This window comes from Dendrobates tinctorius, unplaced genomic scaffold, assembly GCF_039654945.1.
Source record: "Dendrobates tinctorius isolate UK_male_01 unplaced genomic scaffold, ASM3965494v1 ptg000124l, whole genome shotgun sequence".
In the NCBI taxonomy this organism is placed as follows: domain Eukaryota; kingdom Metazoa; phylum Chordata; class Amphibia; order Anura; family Dendrobatidae; genus Dendrobates; species Dendrobates tinctorius.
In genome coordinates, this window is record NW_027361792.1 from 4,192,013 (window position 1) to 4,208,463 (window position 16,451).

At 44.5% G+C, this 16,451-nt stretch overlaps 1 protein-coding gene across 4 annotated transcripts in view; it reads left to right on the forward strand.

The window, feature by feature from the left end:
- The window catches only part of ANO1 (anoctamin 1), a 119,216-nt gene that overhangs the window by 41,235 nt on the left and 61,530 nt on the right, over nucleotides 1-16,451 (forward strand). For all 4 annotated transcript variants that reach the window (XM_073541746.1, XM_073541748.1, XM_073541747.1 and 1 more), the window contains exons 3-5: nucleotides 9,896-9,994; nucleotides 15,028-15,179; nucleotides 16,156-16,210. In XM_073541746.1, coding sequence (XP_073397847.1) covers nucleotides 9,896-9,994; nucleotides 15,028-15,179; nucleotides 16,156-16,210 — 306 coding nt within the window. The remainder of the gene's footprint in view (nucleotides 1-9,895; nucleotides 9,995-15,027; nucleotides 15,180-16,155; nucleotides 16,211-16,451) is intronic.

Below are 16,451 nucleotides of genomic sequence, written 5' to 3' on the forward strand. Positions count from 1 at the left end.
GTCCTGCGCAGCTTCAGTCTCTAAGTCATAATAAGCCTTTTGGGCCTCACCGGAAATAAACGGGGCAATCAGGCCGGCCCATCGTGCCTTCGGCCATTTTTCTCGTACCGCCGTCCGTTCAAACGTGGTCAGGTATGCCTCGACGTCATCTTCGGTCGTCATCTTCTGCCAGTACCAACTCACGTGAATCACTCTCGACTCGGCTTCCAGGTTAACCTCATGTAGGCTTGCCAGGCGCTGCGCCACCTGCTGGAGAAGCGAACGATCGGTAGCTGTCATGTCCACCAACTCCTTCAGCTGGGCCATCATCACCCGATTAGCTTCTTGCTGGACGGCGGTGGACTGTACCAGCGCTTTCACCACGTCCTCCATGCTCATGCTTGCAACGTGATGCCCGCATTCTTCACCACAATGTGATAAAACACTCCGGGATCGCCTTTGCTGGGGTCAAAGGTCACGTGCGTTCAGCATGAAACTCAGGCGCAGAGCTGGGATTCGGGTATAACTGACACTGGGTCAGGTTTATTAATGGTGAAAGCAATGCATAAAGAAATAAAACATAAAACAAATCCTTGCCTGTCCGGCACTAACTAAACAAAGTACAACCTAACTACCAACTGGCGGGCTTCTCCCGTCCAGCCAAACCACAGTTGCAGTGGGCACTGCTCTCACTCACGTGTGTCTCACACACAGACAGGCTCTCTGTGTTCCCAGGCTGAGACACTCACACAACCACCTGGCATCCTTTTATATCCACCTCCCATTATTCATTAGCAAGCAGGTGCGATACTGACCAGACTAGGCCACATAGGAAAGGAATCTGGGCGAGATATACCTGCCCTCATCCACTATTCCCACATGATTCTCACAGCACCTTCAGCCTAATACTTGGTTGCACAACCTTTAGCCAAAATAACTGCGACCAACCACTTCCGGTAACCATCAATGAGTTTCTTACAATGCTCTGCTGGAATTTTAGACCATTCTTCTTTGGCTCCAGGTCCCTGATATTTGAAGGGTGCCTTCTCCAAACTGCCATTTTTAGAGCTCTCCACAGGTGTTCTATGGGATTCAGGTCTGGACTCATTGCTGGCCACCTGAGAAGTCTCCACTGCTTTCTCTCAAACCATTTTCTAGTGCTTTTTGAAGTGTGTTTTGGGTCATTGTCCTGCTGGAAGACCCATGACCTCTGAGGGAGACCCAGCTTTCTCACACTGGGCCCTACATTATGCTGCAAAATTTGTTGGTAGTCTTCAGACTTCATAAAGCCATGCACACGGTCAAGCAGTCCAGTGCCAGCAAAGCAGCCCCAAAACATCAGGGAACCTCCGCCATGTTTGACTGTAGGGACCGTGGGTTTTTTTCTTTGCCTCTTTTTTTCTCCTGTAAACTCTATGTTGATGCCTTTGCCCAAAAAGCACTACTTTTGTCTCATCTGACCAGAGAACATTCTTCCAAAACGTTTTAGGCTTTTTCAGGTAAGTTTTGGCAAACTCCAGCCTGGCTTTTTTATGTCTCGGGGTAAGAAGTGGGGTCTTCCTGGGTCTCCTACCATACAGTCCCTTTTCATTCAGATGCCGACGGATAGTACTGGTTGACACTGTTGTACCCTCGGACTGCAGGGCAGCTTGAACTTGTTTGGATGTTAGTCGAGGTTCTGTATCCAACATCCGCACAATCTTGCGTTGAAATCTCTTGTTAATTTTTCTTTTCCGTCCACATCTAGGGAGGTTAGCCACAGTGCCATGGGCTTTACACTTCTTGATGACACTGCGCACGGTAGGCACAGGAACATTCAGGTCTTTGGAGATGGACTTGTAGCCTTGAAATTGCTCATGCTTCCTCACAATTTGGTTTCTCAAGTCCTCAGACAGTTCTTTGGTCTTCTTTCTTTTCTCCATGCTCAATGTGGTACACACAAGGACACAGGACAGAGGTTGAGTCAACTTTAATCCATGTCAACTGGCTGCAAGTGTGACTTAGTTATTGCCAACACCTGTTAGGTGCCACAGGTAAGCTACAGGTGCTGTTAATTACACAAATTAGAGAAGCATCACATGATTTTTCGAACAATGCCAATACTTTTGTCCACCCTCTTTTTTTTATGTTTGGTGTGGAATTATATCCAATTTGGCTTTGGGACAATTCTTTTTGTGTTTTTTCATTTAAGACAAATTAAATGAAGATAATAATAAAGAATTTGTGTTTGCAATAATTTTCAGGAAGAAACTGAGTATTATCTGACAAAATTGCAGGGGTGTCAATACTTTTGGCCACAACTGTAAATACAACACACAGCACAGTTCCCACTCCAGGCCAGCGGAGGGAGCTCTGAACCAAAACTGGGGGAGGAGCTGCTCTCTGGGGGGCCAAAAAGGGGAAATTAGTTGGTTCCTGTGAGGAGGGAAACGTGTGTGGACGTGAGGAGACGAGCTGGAGGATTGAGCAGAGTTCAGGCTCACTTCTAGCTGTAGCGCATGGTCTGGAGCCCAGTCTCTAAGGTTGTACGGATACTGATGTTCCTGCAGCAGAAACCGGAGGAATAGGAAGCAGTAAATGCTATGTTCCCACATAAGACTCGGAGGCACAACAGCAACGTGTGAGCTAGAAGAAGGAGGCTACAGCTGTCTGCCATACGAGGGAGTTCTAAAAGAGAACAAGCAAGTGGAACTTCAGTGTAACACAGTACTGCAAGTACCTCAGAAAGCGCTAGAAAGGAGACTACACAACCCATCTGCATAGAGAGATTCCTGAGTTGCTTCCAGGCTGGCCAGCCTCTGTTCCATCTGTAATCAGGACCCTGGACTGCACTTACAAAGCACAGTAAAGGTAACAGAAACTGCACCCTGTTGTGTCATTGCATTCTTCCTGCAAACCCTCCAGCACTGCTACATCTCTGTGCCAGACACTACACCCTCTTCCTCAACACCTATTACCACTGCCCTGGTACCACAGCTCCACCTGTGGGGAGCTATTACATCTTGCTGCCTTATACCATCTGTCCCAGAGGATCTGCGTGCAGCGTCAGCTTAACCCCTTCATTGCCGATCACCACAGGTGGCGTCACGTATCATGCACTTATAAACTTTAATCAGCCACGCTAAACCCCTTTTACATGGACGCCCAGGGCCATGGACCGGGTCACCGCTACTGTGACACTTCCCTCTGAGATACTGGCCCGGGAAAAGAGTACCCCACTGCCCTGGCGGGTGATCCACCATCAGAGTGAAAATCTTTTTATTTCCTTTCCCACCCTCTTCCTCCCTTTTTTCATTTTATTTTTGTTTTTTAAATTTTCTTCCATTGGTCTGAATTGTTCTCTGCAGTCATGATGACTCCTGTAATCTCCGTCGGTTAGTGCAGCGGTGGCATTAAAGTTTAATGAAGCCAAGTCATGGCTGAGCTATGCAGTCCGTGATCTCGGCTCATTGTGCAGAGTGTGTGGGACGTCTCTTAGGTGACTGAGCAATGGTGAAACCATTCCATTGTTCTGGGACAAATCTACCAAATCTTGTCTGCTCGCTGCAATATTAATAATATTTGCTCCTTCACAAAACAACAATTTTGTCATGGTGCTATTTTTATGGGCCAATTTATGCCCATAAAAGTAGATTGAATATACATAGGATGAGATGGCCTTCACATTGGCTTAAGTGTAACTTAACGACATATGTATCAACGATCTAGCACATCAGTAAATCCCAAACTTTATTCTAGATAAATTCATTAAAATATGCACAGAGCTATCAATTGATGTAATAAAACGTTCCGATGCGTGACACGTTTCGGACTACACCAAATCTTTTTTGATCGGTGCTTGTTTATTCGTCTATTTACAGGGGCAGAAAAAAAGTATATTATGCCATTTACCCTTTGATCACTGGGCCCAATGTGCTTTTAACAAAGTTCTATCTACAAAGGCTTAGCTGAGGGCGCAAGGCTTAAAATTACCTTGTCCAGCTGTAGACCGTTGTCTTGTAGAACACAGAGAAAATGACACTTTGCAATGAAATGGTGCTCCTGCATATGCTGAAAAGTTGTGAATCCTGGCAATTCCAGTTATGTGATCCTTGCGACCAATCAGTACTGACTTCACTTTCCCCACCTTCGGACAAATCTCATACATGTGGAGGAGCTGGATGTGATGCATCCGAAGACGGGGAGAGTGAAGACTGAGCTGATTGTGCCATGTGATCCCTGCAGCCAACGTCATGCAATTCCTGGGAGAGGCAGTGCCAACACCGTGTTTTTGTTTTTTTTTGTTTTTTTTTTCTGGAGGGGGGGAACTCTTCAAACCTGCCTTATAGTATGAGCACACTGAGTGGTGTGTGTTTTTGGAGCAAAAACTGAGTGGTAATTCTCCAAATCCTCCTTAAAAATTTGGAAGTTCAGCTTCAAAAACTCTGCAAAAATAAAAACTCCCCAAAGAAGGAATGTTTGCTGAAGGATCTGACTTCTGAGTCGGGGCTCCCTCTGGTGGTTACTGCTGGTAGTGGAGCTAACCGGATTGACAGAAGTCTGCCACCTGACGACGATGATGGGAAATCAGGGGTTACTGACTGGGAGGATATAAGTGAGGAGGCTTCCCTCAGTTGTTGCTAGTGATTAGTTTCTTCCTTTGCATCTTGAGGTCTGCTGTCTCCTGCCTGATCCTGCATTTTTCAGTTACGTTGTTCATTTGCTAATCCTTTGCATCTGATCTGGTTTTGCCTCTTTCTGCTTTGCTGTGAGGGTTCAGCGCACTCCCTGCTTGGGGCTGTGTTGGACCCTGCTCCATATGTTACAGCTTGTATCAGTTTGTTCAGTCCTCTGTTATACTAGTCTCTTTTGCCTTGCTGCCAGTTCACACCAGAATGCTGATATAGTGGGGGAGAGGTCGTCAGACCTCAGTGTTTTTTGTACATCAGACGTGTTGGATTTTTTAGGGTTTTTGCGTTATTGCAGACAGTGTCTTTCCTTTCCTGTCCTGTCTAGACAGTTTGGGCCCCATCATTTGCTCAGTCTATTTTCTGCCTGTGTTTGTACCTCATCTTGCCTCACTGACAATATATGTTTTGGGGCTATCTGTTTCTTTGGGGTTCTACTACGGTGCAGTTTAGATTTCACCTTTCTTGTTTTAGGCTTAATTAGTTCTCCGGCTGTGCCGAGGCATCTAGGGCATTGTAGGTACGCTCCATGGCTACTGTTGTGTTGTTAGACTTAGGGGTCTGCAATCTGCTAACCAACCTTTCTGGTTTCCTGGTGGCCTAGCCTATTCCTGCCATCCTCCTTGGAGACCTATTCATAAGTTTCCAATAGCAGAATTGTTTTATTACTGTTTAAAGGGAATCTGTCACCAGGTTTTTGCTACTTCATCTGAAAGCAGCATGGTGTAGGCAAAGAGAAACTAAATCCAACTATGTATCGCTTAGTTTACTGGGTGCGGAAGTTCAGACACAATGAGAGCTTTTAGATTTAGCATGAAGCAGAGCTGAGAAAGCTAACCCCACCCACACCAGACTCTCTGTGTACAATATCCATAAACAGTAAGCTGCCTATCACAAGAGGGAGCGTTTCCGCATTAGTCCTGCAATGTTAATCTCTTGGTGATAAATCCTTTAGTTAGTAAGCACTTTGACAAGTGACACATCTCTGAATTCTGTCTTTCAGTCTTTTATATCCTGCTGCCTTCAGATTGCATAGCAAAAACTTGCTGACAGATTCCCTTTAACAAAACAAAAACTGTGCACATAACTGAGGGTTAATCGAGCTTTCATTGTAGTCCACTACACATAATCTTAATGCTGATTTGTTTTTCTCCTTATTCTTTCATCCATGAGATCTGGTCTTGGGGATTCTAGTTGAGAATGAAACTTTGCTTAATGGGCCTGTCTCCTAAGACTATATAAAAAAAGTGACCGGCACATCCAAACATAAATCAAGTCTGAACAGGTGCTTACCTAGAGTAGCTAACTCAAATGCAATCAAATTGTCTCCTAAGACTAAACCTTGGCCATAAGTAATAAGTTGAACTTTCTGGTTCCAAATTCCAAAACTTTAAAAGGACCCCTACTTTCATGAACCCTTTATCGGGCTGCACTCTTCATATGGGGCTATTGGGGATGCCTCGGCTTTTGGCACAATTTTGAATTACATCCTTTTGAAGGAAACCTCTAAGAGGGATGTACTTGAACGTAACACATTAGATGCCCAATGCTAATTGTCCCTATATGTAGAAAGGAAACCTTCTGCAAGGATGCCAACAAGAGAATCAGTCTCCTGTGATGGTCCTTGTAACCATCAGGAGTTGCTTTTGAGTTGGTGTGTGTGTGTGTCTACATTTTTTGGTTTAGAAGAGCATATAATTGAAAAATGCACCGAAAAGCCAAAACGTAAGGTTAAAAAGTGTAGTTTTTATTAAATCAGATGTTAACATGGAACATGCATAAAAGGTATTTAAATAGGTGATGACAGAAAATGACCAAAAAGAGGAACCGCAACTACAGAAAGGTAACAGCATAGATGACCAAATGCATGAAAATGACACAGATGCGCGGAGTGCCATCAGGTTATCCTTATAAGTAAACTGGTAAGTAGTACTAAATAATCCAGAAAGGAGGGTCACTTACACACCAATGTTTAAAAGTTGTAAGAAAAAGTATTCAATGAAGCCTGCAAAAAGCATGGTTTCCTGAGAGCTGTGGTGCCACCACCCCAACGCGCGTTTCGGCTGCAGTGCATTTTTCTGTAGCTGCGATGTTTCTTTGCACTGAACTTTTTCATATCCTTTCTTCTATACACTGGTCACTTGACTGTCATCGCATGAATTGTGTTTATTGCACTCATATGATTTATCTAATTTTTTGTCTATGTTCATGTTCTTCAGACTTTAGCCCTTGGGTGATTAATTGCTTGAGGTAGAGCAGAATTATTTCTGTATCCGGTCTAGTTCGCACCTTCTTGACTGAATGTATACTGCTTTGTGGACCAAGTGACTGGAGAACATTGGTGCAGAGGATTGATGTCTCTGTCCTGTAATATGAAATCTAGCTGTGAGATTTACTCTGTGTAAGAAGTAAGCCCTTGGGTGATGTACCGGACATGCTATTGGAGACGAGCCCGGCTTTTGTGCCAGTGTTTACAGAGCGGCCATTACTAGCCATTCACTTTACAAAGGGATCTTTTTAGAAGTTCTCCCGAGATCAAATAAAAGGCAATTAAAGATGTGTTTCTATCTAGGGGTCATGATGCGTGTCATCCCGCTAATCCAGTGGCACATTTTGTAGGCATGGCCGAGCTTATAGGAGATCTCAGGATAAACATCCCTATGTGATCAGGTGGGCAGGAGCGCCAGCAAGAACAATGAGGTCTTTATTGGATCAAGATTATGAGTTCATGTTAATCAGTTTACACAAGTAACATCATTTTTATCTGCAATGTTTGTTTAATGGGGTAGTTTACAACTTTAATAATAATGACCTTTTCTTAAGATATTTTCATGAATCACAAATCAGTGGGGGTCCAACACCAGTCATCCTCACCAATCAGATGTTGGCAAATCCCACCACTGCTGGAAGAGTAAAAAGCATGAAGCCATGATGACAGAGCTCCATAAACTGCGTAGTGTCTGTTCTCCAGGATCAGCTCCTATTAAAGAGATTGTGATCTGAGCTGCAGTACCTGAGATCAGCCACTATGTGGTGTATGGAGCTCAGGTGTTTTGGCTCTGTATGTTGCTCACATCCAGCTGCTGCAAGACTTTCCAACAGCTGATCAGTGGGGATTCCTGCCGTTGGACCCGTACTGATCTGAAAGTGGTAATCCTGAGGAGAAACCTCATCATCAAAGTCCTTGACGACTTTACTTTTGTGCCCTTTCAAGAATGCAGACATTGCCAAAATCAAGACCAGACAGTGCATAAACTTGCTCCGTCTGCCCCATTACAATGAATAGGCCCTTTATACTGAAGATATGAAGTTGTACTTTAAGCTGCTGAGCCTCCAATCTGTATTGTGTCATTTTTCTTTAATTTCTTTTGTGTGATTTCAATGCTTAAATTGCACAATACTTGTGTTGTCATAGGGCCATATAATGCACGTACGCCGGCTGTAATAAACCTCGTAGCACTTGCATATCCTGTCTCTGAGCTCCTGAAACTGCGACATAATGCAGGAGGAGTCAGATCTACGAGAGCTTTATATTGGCAGTCTGCTTAGTAAAAAGGCTGTGTAAAGACGGGCATTTAAAGTGACACCTTGTATTTGATAAGTCGCCTTGATTATGTGATGGGTCAAAGTAAAATCCGACATCTTAAAAATATGTCTTCATCATCTTTTCTATGTTTCACTTGGTGATCTCCTGAGGGCTTCTAAAATTGGACCCTCAGCAATCAGCTGATCATTGTGTTAATTCACAATGGTGGCCATATACGGGTATTCCAACTGTAAAGCCCCCTTCTCACATAGCGAGATCGCTGAAGCGTCACCCATTTTGTGACGCAACAGCGACCTCGCCATTGATCTCGCTACATGTGACACGCAACGGCGACCGCCCCCCCCCGGATATCGCTGATTGTGCTTGAATGTCCTGGGCCATTTTTTCGTCATCGGCTTCCCCTTGTGTTTGATGCCAACGAGCGACCTCGCCGGCGACGCAGAACTCGGGGACGCAGGCGGGAGTCGTCTGAAAAGCTGCTGTGTGACAAGGTACCAACAACCGGCGAGGTTGTTGCTGCGTCGCTGAAGAGATCTGCCTGTTTGGCAGCTTACTAGCGATCATTTAGCGATGCACCAGCGATCCTTACCAGGTCGTATCGTTGTCGGGATCGCTGGTGTGTCACTAAGGGAAACAGGACCCTAAGTCTATGTTCACACGTGACTCTTTTCTGCAGCCAAAACCTTCCACCTTAGCAGTAAAAACGATGTGTATAAAACACAGGTATTTGCTGATTACATGTGTGATTTGTCTACAGTACATGTTTTATTCAGCAAAACCCTGTTTGTTTTTTAACTTTTTCTCATTGCTTTATAAGGGTGTGGGGGAAAAAGAATGCTAAAACATGAACAGAATTGACACGCTGCAGTGCCCAAATTTTTTCAGAATGACAAAAATCAAATGAATGGGGTCTGACTACTTGTACCTCCACCAATGTCTGGTCAGACACAACTGTACTCAGGTTGGCTACATAGACCCTTTCAATCTGCTCAAATTAGGACTCTCGTTGGCCAAATCCTGGATGGTCAGGCATATCCAATCGATTGTTAAGCTGTCCATGTACATTAGATGGCCGTCGGCCAAACAGTCGCTCAGCTGACAGCCATCTCGGCCAACTCTCTCAGACACGGTGCTTGTTTGGCCGATCGCTCTTGTGTTCTGCGAGTGGCTGACACATTGGCCGCAGTCTGCTTTAACTCACGAAGAACAATGTGATCAGCAGTCCTAAATCAGACATGTCTGCTGGACATCACCCCCGATCATCATTTGACTGGCGCCCCTATATATTGTACATTAGAAAGCTGGCTGAAGCCATTGATATTGGTGGGTGCAGGCGATGTAAGTGTATGACCAGCTTAAGTTATCAGTTAATGCTACATTTTTTAATGGCTCTATCTACAGCTTAACATAGCTTCACAGAAACCCCGACTTAGTGTTCAATAGAGAGCTCGTTGTTAATGTGAAGAAAGCATTAGTCATGCTTGTAAAGTTGTTGCCTATGGAGGTTCCACAATGGTGTACAAACTCTGGATACACTGTATCAAATGTTTTCAAAATAAAGCTTCATGCACTGCAATGAATCTGTATTTGATATTAAATCCATTGGTTCTTAAAGATGGAACAGACTAATGCAATATTTAACGGCAAGTGTAAACCTCATTCTGCAGTGGATTTGTAATCTTTTATTTTTTCCTTGTTATAGACTAAAATGCACGGCGTGGGATTTGTGAAGATTCACGCTCCCTGGAATGTTCTCTGCAGAGAAGCTGAGTTTATGAAACTTAAGATGCCAACCAAGAAGGTATGAGCTCACATTGTGGACTGTTACTCCTAAATAGCCCCGGATACATTTATATATAGTGCCTGTCGCATATATGGGCTGCTGATTCATTCAAGTCAATGATGAAGAAACGCTCCAGTCCATAATATTGACCTCCCAGTGAAAGGGTTAAGTGTTCCCATCACCCACGTGTTCTGGATAAATCCACTTGATGGCAGATTTCTGAACTTGCGGCTCACGTGTGACATGTCCTCAGAGCTGATGGGATCGCTGTGACGTTGGGATCTTGCATTGTTGGCTTTCCCATACCATCTTGACGTCAGCAGCAGTTCTGCGTCTACATACCAGTCCCCCTCCCGGTGTGTGATGTGACCCAATGTATACGTTTGGTTTTTCCCTGCTCTGATATATGTTTGTGTCCAGCTATGATCTAGAGCTGCACACATCTCTGGCCTGTTCTGAGGTCTTGCTACAGTGATTTAGTACTTTGCTACAGCTGTATCCATTCTAGACAACAGCTTTTCAGTGAATGTCTTCATTTCATTAGGTCTAAGAGGTAAGGTTTCTCCTTGCGGAGAGTGACATGCCAGCTCTGGCTTGTCAAGGTTAGGAGACTTATTCGCCGTGCAACGCTCCTCTGGGAAAATAATATGCAAATTGCCTCTTCAGAAAGAAAGAGGACTTTTACTCTACAGCGCCACCTATTGGTAGTAGCGATCCTACAAGTCACAATCAACCCTTTAACGAGTCTTGCAATATGAGTTAGGATAAAAGCCAAATCAGAATCTCAATTTGCAGACACGGTGTTTCGAGCTATTGGCTCTTGTCAGTGCAAAGTATGAGATCTGATTTGGCTAGGTGAGAGGCTCTGGACTGAGGTCTAAGAGGTAAGGTTTCTCCTTGCGGAGAGTGACATGCCAGCTCTGGCTTGTCAAGGTAAGGAGACTTATTCGCCGTGCAACGCTCCTCTGCCAGAGCTGGCATGTCACTCTGCGCAAGGAGAAACCTTACCTCTTAGACCTCAGTCCAGAGCCTCTCACCTAGCCAAATCAGATCTCATACTTTGCACTGACGAGAGCCAATAGCTTGAAACACCGTGTCTGCAAATTGAGATTCTGATTTGGCTTTTATCCTAAGTCATATTGCAAGACTCGTTAAAGGGTTGATTGTGACTTGTAGGATCGCTACTACCAATAGGTGGCGCTGTAGAGTAAAAGTCCTCTTTCTTTCTGAAGAGGCAGTTTGCATATTCATTTCATTAGCAGCAAATGGAAATCTTGAAAATGGTGAATTGAATATTCACTTAAACTATTTTAGAAAGTTACTTTAAAGGGGTTGTCACAAGGTGTTCTGAACAGTCAGGAGCACGCCGCTCCTTTGACTTGCGGCTTCCTGCTGGCCGGGATCAATGCATACCTGAATGACTGACCGCTCAGGCCAGCAGTGTGGTTGACAGGCTGGCCTGATCTGATCTGTGCACTCTCCAATGTCTCAGGCTGACGCAGCTTCACTTCTGCAGCGTCGGAGGCTGGTTGGGTCCAGTGCTTGCTAACTCTTTTAACAAAGAGCTTGTAAGCGCTTCTGCCCTTGCCTAGGAAACCAGCCACTGCTCATGGACTGAAGCGGTGGCCAGTGAAGTTTGAATTAAGAATCTGTCAAAACAAAGATGATTTTTAATAAGATTGAATTGTTTTCATAAGCACTTTGCAATTTTACCCCTTTTAAGAAGATGAGAACCCACCCCCAACCTCATTAACTAAAAATGACATGATTGTTAAACATTTTTTTTTGTTCTTAATTTTAAATTTTCTTTACTTGATATAAACCTAGAACAATTTGTTGCACAGATACAAATAAGCATGGGGGTGTCTATATTTTGTGGCTGCTTGAAGGCATTATCTAGTACTATTTATTTACGGTAATTTTTTGACCTTGTGCCTAAGAACTAACAGGCAGGCAGTTAGTTCCCAGCATCGATTTCTGCCAGCACAGAGAGTGGTCACAGACTGCTCCTGCCAGCAATACAGCGGCTTCCGCTGACATCGTATCGGTAAAGCAGCGGCTTCTCTTCCCCTCTTCTCTGCCGAAGTCATCCCACGTCAGCAGTCGCGACCCATCAACAGAGTAGTGTTGACGTGGAGCAGCTGAGTTTCCAGCAGGCGCTGTCGATGACTGCTCTGAGCCAGCACTGGGTAGAGCAGCCAAGCAGTTGGTTCTCTTTGAGTTTTTAGGCCCAAATTAAATCAATAAATAAAATAGTCCTAGACGACCCCTTTTAAAGAAGCATGTATGGAGACTGCTGGCGGTTCATGTTCGCTGAATTCTTAATTAAACCCCATTAGTTAGACACCTACTTGCGTAAAGGATAGTGGAAAGTGGTGCACGCTACCAGACATCCCCTCCACCAGCTTATACTGGAAGATTGGGGGCGAATGCACCCTGATAGATCCATCCCCGCATGACATTTTTCTTATTCTTTTTTTCCCCCCAATAGATCCCTTTTCTAGTTCCACATAAACTGTGTAAATTGCAGATGGTTTCCTGTACAACATCCTGACCTAAATTCACTCATTCATGTGATATGTCTGCTTCATGCCGCTAAGAAACATTCAGGATCAAGGATGAAACCTTTGGCTCCAGTTCCTGATGGTCTCCATTATATGGGATTTTAGTGCTACTCTGCTGCACTGAAGTGTAATTGTAAATTGGAGATTTAGTGATTAAATGTGAAGGGGCAATTACCGCACTCCACTCACATTTGCTAATAGAAACCTATAAAGAGATTTGTTTAGTCTTTGCCAGATCGCTACTTAACAAAGCATGAAAAGGTCTTATTGCTGCCGTACCCAAGCTGCAAACACTTTCCTCATTGCATTGTAGGGATAGAGATCTTGGATCGGGTGGGATTTTGTAACCACCAGGAAATGTTTGCTGCGGTGGTCGCTGATACTTCATTCATGCAGCAGAGGACTTTGTGTTGGTATCCCTCTTTCATGATCCATGGGGTACGAGGTCAGAACCCTATAAATAGTGATTATTTTTTTTGGACAACCTCATTTTGATGTCTTGGATAGATTACTACTCTATTTGATGTTGAAGGCATGAGCACTAGGTGCATTGTGCCACCAGGCTTCCAGGATCACTGTGTACATACCCCAAAAGTCATTTCACTATATTTACTCCTTTATAGCCAAGCTAAAATGGGTCGCCCTCGCACTCCCAGGGCAGCGGGGTACTCGGTACCGGGCCGGTGTCAAGGTGGGAATGTGTCACAGCAGCGGTGACCCGGTCCGTGGCCCTGGGTGCCCAATATCAATGGCGGTGATGTTAATGGTGTTAAAGTTTATATGAATAGTTTGTGACGCCACCTGTGGTGTTTGGCAAGTAAGATGTTGAGCCAACGCTGCATACAGATCCACTGGGAGTGATGGTGTGGTGCAGCAGAGATGGTATAGCTCCCCACAGGTGGAGCTGTAGTCCCAGGGCAGTGCAGGTGCAATGGATGAGGAGAGGCGCAGATTGGTATAGATGTTGTTACCCAGATGTAGCGGTGCTGGAATAACTGGAGGACACCAGAGTATGCGGTTCCAAAGCTTTACGCACTGTTTGCAGTTCACACAACTGCCTGCCTCTGTACTGTGTTCCAAAGGTCAGGGCTCCAGCCAACCTCCCAGGCAGGATAGGATTCTCCCTTCCACACTCCGCCAACATGTACCTTACTGAACGACTCCTCCAATGCGCCTTTAGGTGCGAAGCACTCCAGTACTTAGGTACCCTGGAATGCCTCTCTCTAGGTGTTCCTAGTCTTTACTTGTATGACAGACAGCTGTAGCCTGCTTCGGGGACTCCTCACTGCGTCCCGGCTCTCTATTCAGTTGCTGTTGTGTCCCAAGTCTATGATGGGAGCAAGGCGTTAGCGGCTCACTACTCCTCCGGTGTCTGTTGCTGGACATAAAGATCCAATCAACCTCGGGGACCGGGCCCCGGCCTTTGCGCTCTCTGGACTGGAAGGGTTCTCTATCTTTCTTCAACCAGCTTCCCACCGTCCTTCTATTCTCCTTCGTTCCGATCTGTTCTATCTCTCTTATGGAAGGTTAGGTTATCAATCTTATCAGTCTCTTTCTCTGGTCTTTCTCGTGCCAGCAGCCCAGATCACTGGGACCAGCTGCAGCACGTCCCTCAGACACCCATCTTCTCTCTTCTCTCTCCTCTAACCAACTAACCACTAACTCTCACTCTTCCCTCTCCTTTATATCTAACTCCACCCGCCTCCCCAGCACCTCTCGTATTACGAAGCCAGGGACCACAAAAGCATGGATGAGTCCCTGCTGAACACTCCTGTGTGTGGGGTGCAGGTGTTGGAATGTGGAAAGGAGTTCCCAGCCTACCTGGATGGTGAGGCACTACACCTTAGGAGAAGGTGCAGTACCTCTGTGGCGACTGAAGCCTCAGGGGTGCCACAAAAATGCACTATAAACCTCAAATTGCAATACCAAGCGCAGACTATTGACGAGTGGCGCTGTTTGGGGGCATCGCTACATCAGGCAACCAATTGCAATCCAGCGATTTGCTGCATGTGAAACGCGGCCATATCTTTGAGAAGAAAGGACATGGACCCTATTCAAGGAAACCACCAGAGTATTGAGTCTTTTACTGTCAAAGCTCCATGCAAATTGGCTCCCTCCTGGAAGACAAGAAGGCAGCCTTGCAAATAAGTCAGAAAGTCAAACCCTAATGGCATCAATCCTTGATTTGATCAAACGATGTATATGATCAACTGAGCAATGCTAGTTGAGCTCCTGACAGCGCCATCTGTCTTCTGCGGGAGGCATTGTCACATTTTATATGGCCGCTTGGTTTGCTTGGAGGTCCACCAGACAAGATTAAAAAAAAAAAAGAAATTATAGACGGAAAATCCTTAATTCTTGAGAACAGCAAAACTTTCCATCCACCCATAGCACCGAAATGTTGACTAATACACATACGTTTGCCGAAGTCTGTGCACTTTATTTGCTGCCGTTTTTACTGATTGTACATTGCATTATTCATTCCAGATCTATCACATAAATCAGAGACAAGGCCTGATGAACAAGCTCAGCTCCGTCTTTCAGAAAATAACTGAACCGATTCAGCCCAAGGTTGCTAGTCATCGACCGCAGACTGTCAAGCATCTCTCCTATCCCTTCTCCAGGGAAAAACAGCATCTGTAAGTATATACAATGCGCCCGCCGTCATGTCCAATCAGGTTGTCTCCAAAGGCTTAATACATAATAAACACATGATGGGTTTAAAAAAAAACAAAAATGTAATATCTAACTGCAGCTTGGTCTTATGTTTGTCCTTCTTGAGGACCTGGCATGTCCAATCATTGCTGTAGAGCACCGTGTAATGCGGCTTTCCCTTGTAATGGGAGGAACGTGCATTTGGTGCTGGTAACATATAATTATAGAACCAGACGATTGGGGAAGAATTTCCAAAACTGACAAGTCCAGGGTTCAGTTCTGACCAAAGGCAAAATCTGCCTGGCGTTCGTATATTCACCCCATATTGATGGCATGCTCTGGATTTTTTACGCTCCAAACCATTCTGATGGGTTGTGACTTTAAAATTGACCCTAATGTGTGAGGTGTAATACTCTTTTCACTACTGGTCTTCCTGAGCCAATATCTCGCAGACCACATCATGCATGCATATTCCATAGTTGCCTACAGTTAAACTGCTATATTTGATCCCTGCCCGAGAGATGCCACGAACTTCTCCCGAAATGCCCACATTAAGGCTTGGTTTTCCTAAGCCCTGGTACCCTTGACTATCCAGACAAAATTGAGACTGTTGAAAAGTGGCATATCCATATGCGTGGTATACACTGAAAATGCAGCACGGTCCATGCAAAAACTAAATGTCTTGTGGGAGTAAAAGAAAAATTAATTTATTTTGCATGCAAATGTTCCTGTCGTTACCATAATATTCCTACATTACTCTGCTTAATCGTTGCATTAACTATATGTAATAAAATGAAATTGTTTGGGCACCAAAGCACCTGGGGTTGATCTTATCCTAGGGGGGTTGGCCAGTTTTATACATATTTTTATCCAAAAAAATTGTGCCAAACCTGTTCAGATCTTTATTTAGATGTTTATATGTAATCCATCATTAACTAAACTCCTTGGTTATTCCTCTAGGTTCGATATGTCAGATAAAGACTCGTTCTTTGACAGCAAAACAAGAAGTTCAATTGTAAGTGTTAAACTCCTCCGTTGTCCCTCGCTGATCGAGTGTTAATTGCTCTCCAATTATATTTTTGCACCTTCCATCCTCTATTAGTATGTGTGTGTGTATGTATGTGTGTATATATATATATATATATATATATATAATATTTTCTACCTGGGCTCATAGACACAATAGTCACCAGACTAAAGGTTCATAGGAAGTTCAATAGTAATGAATGTGAATGAGGCTGAGCTGCAATTCCACA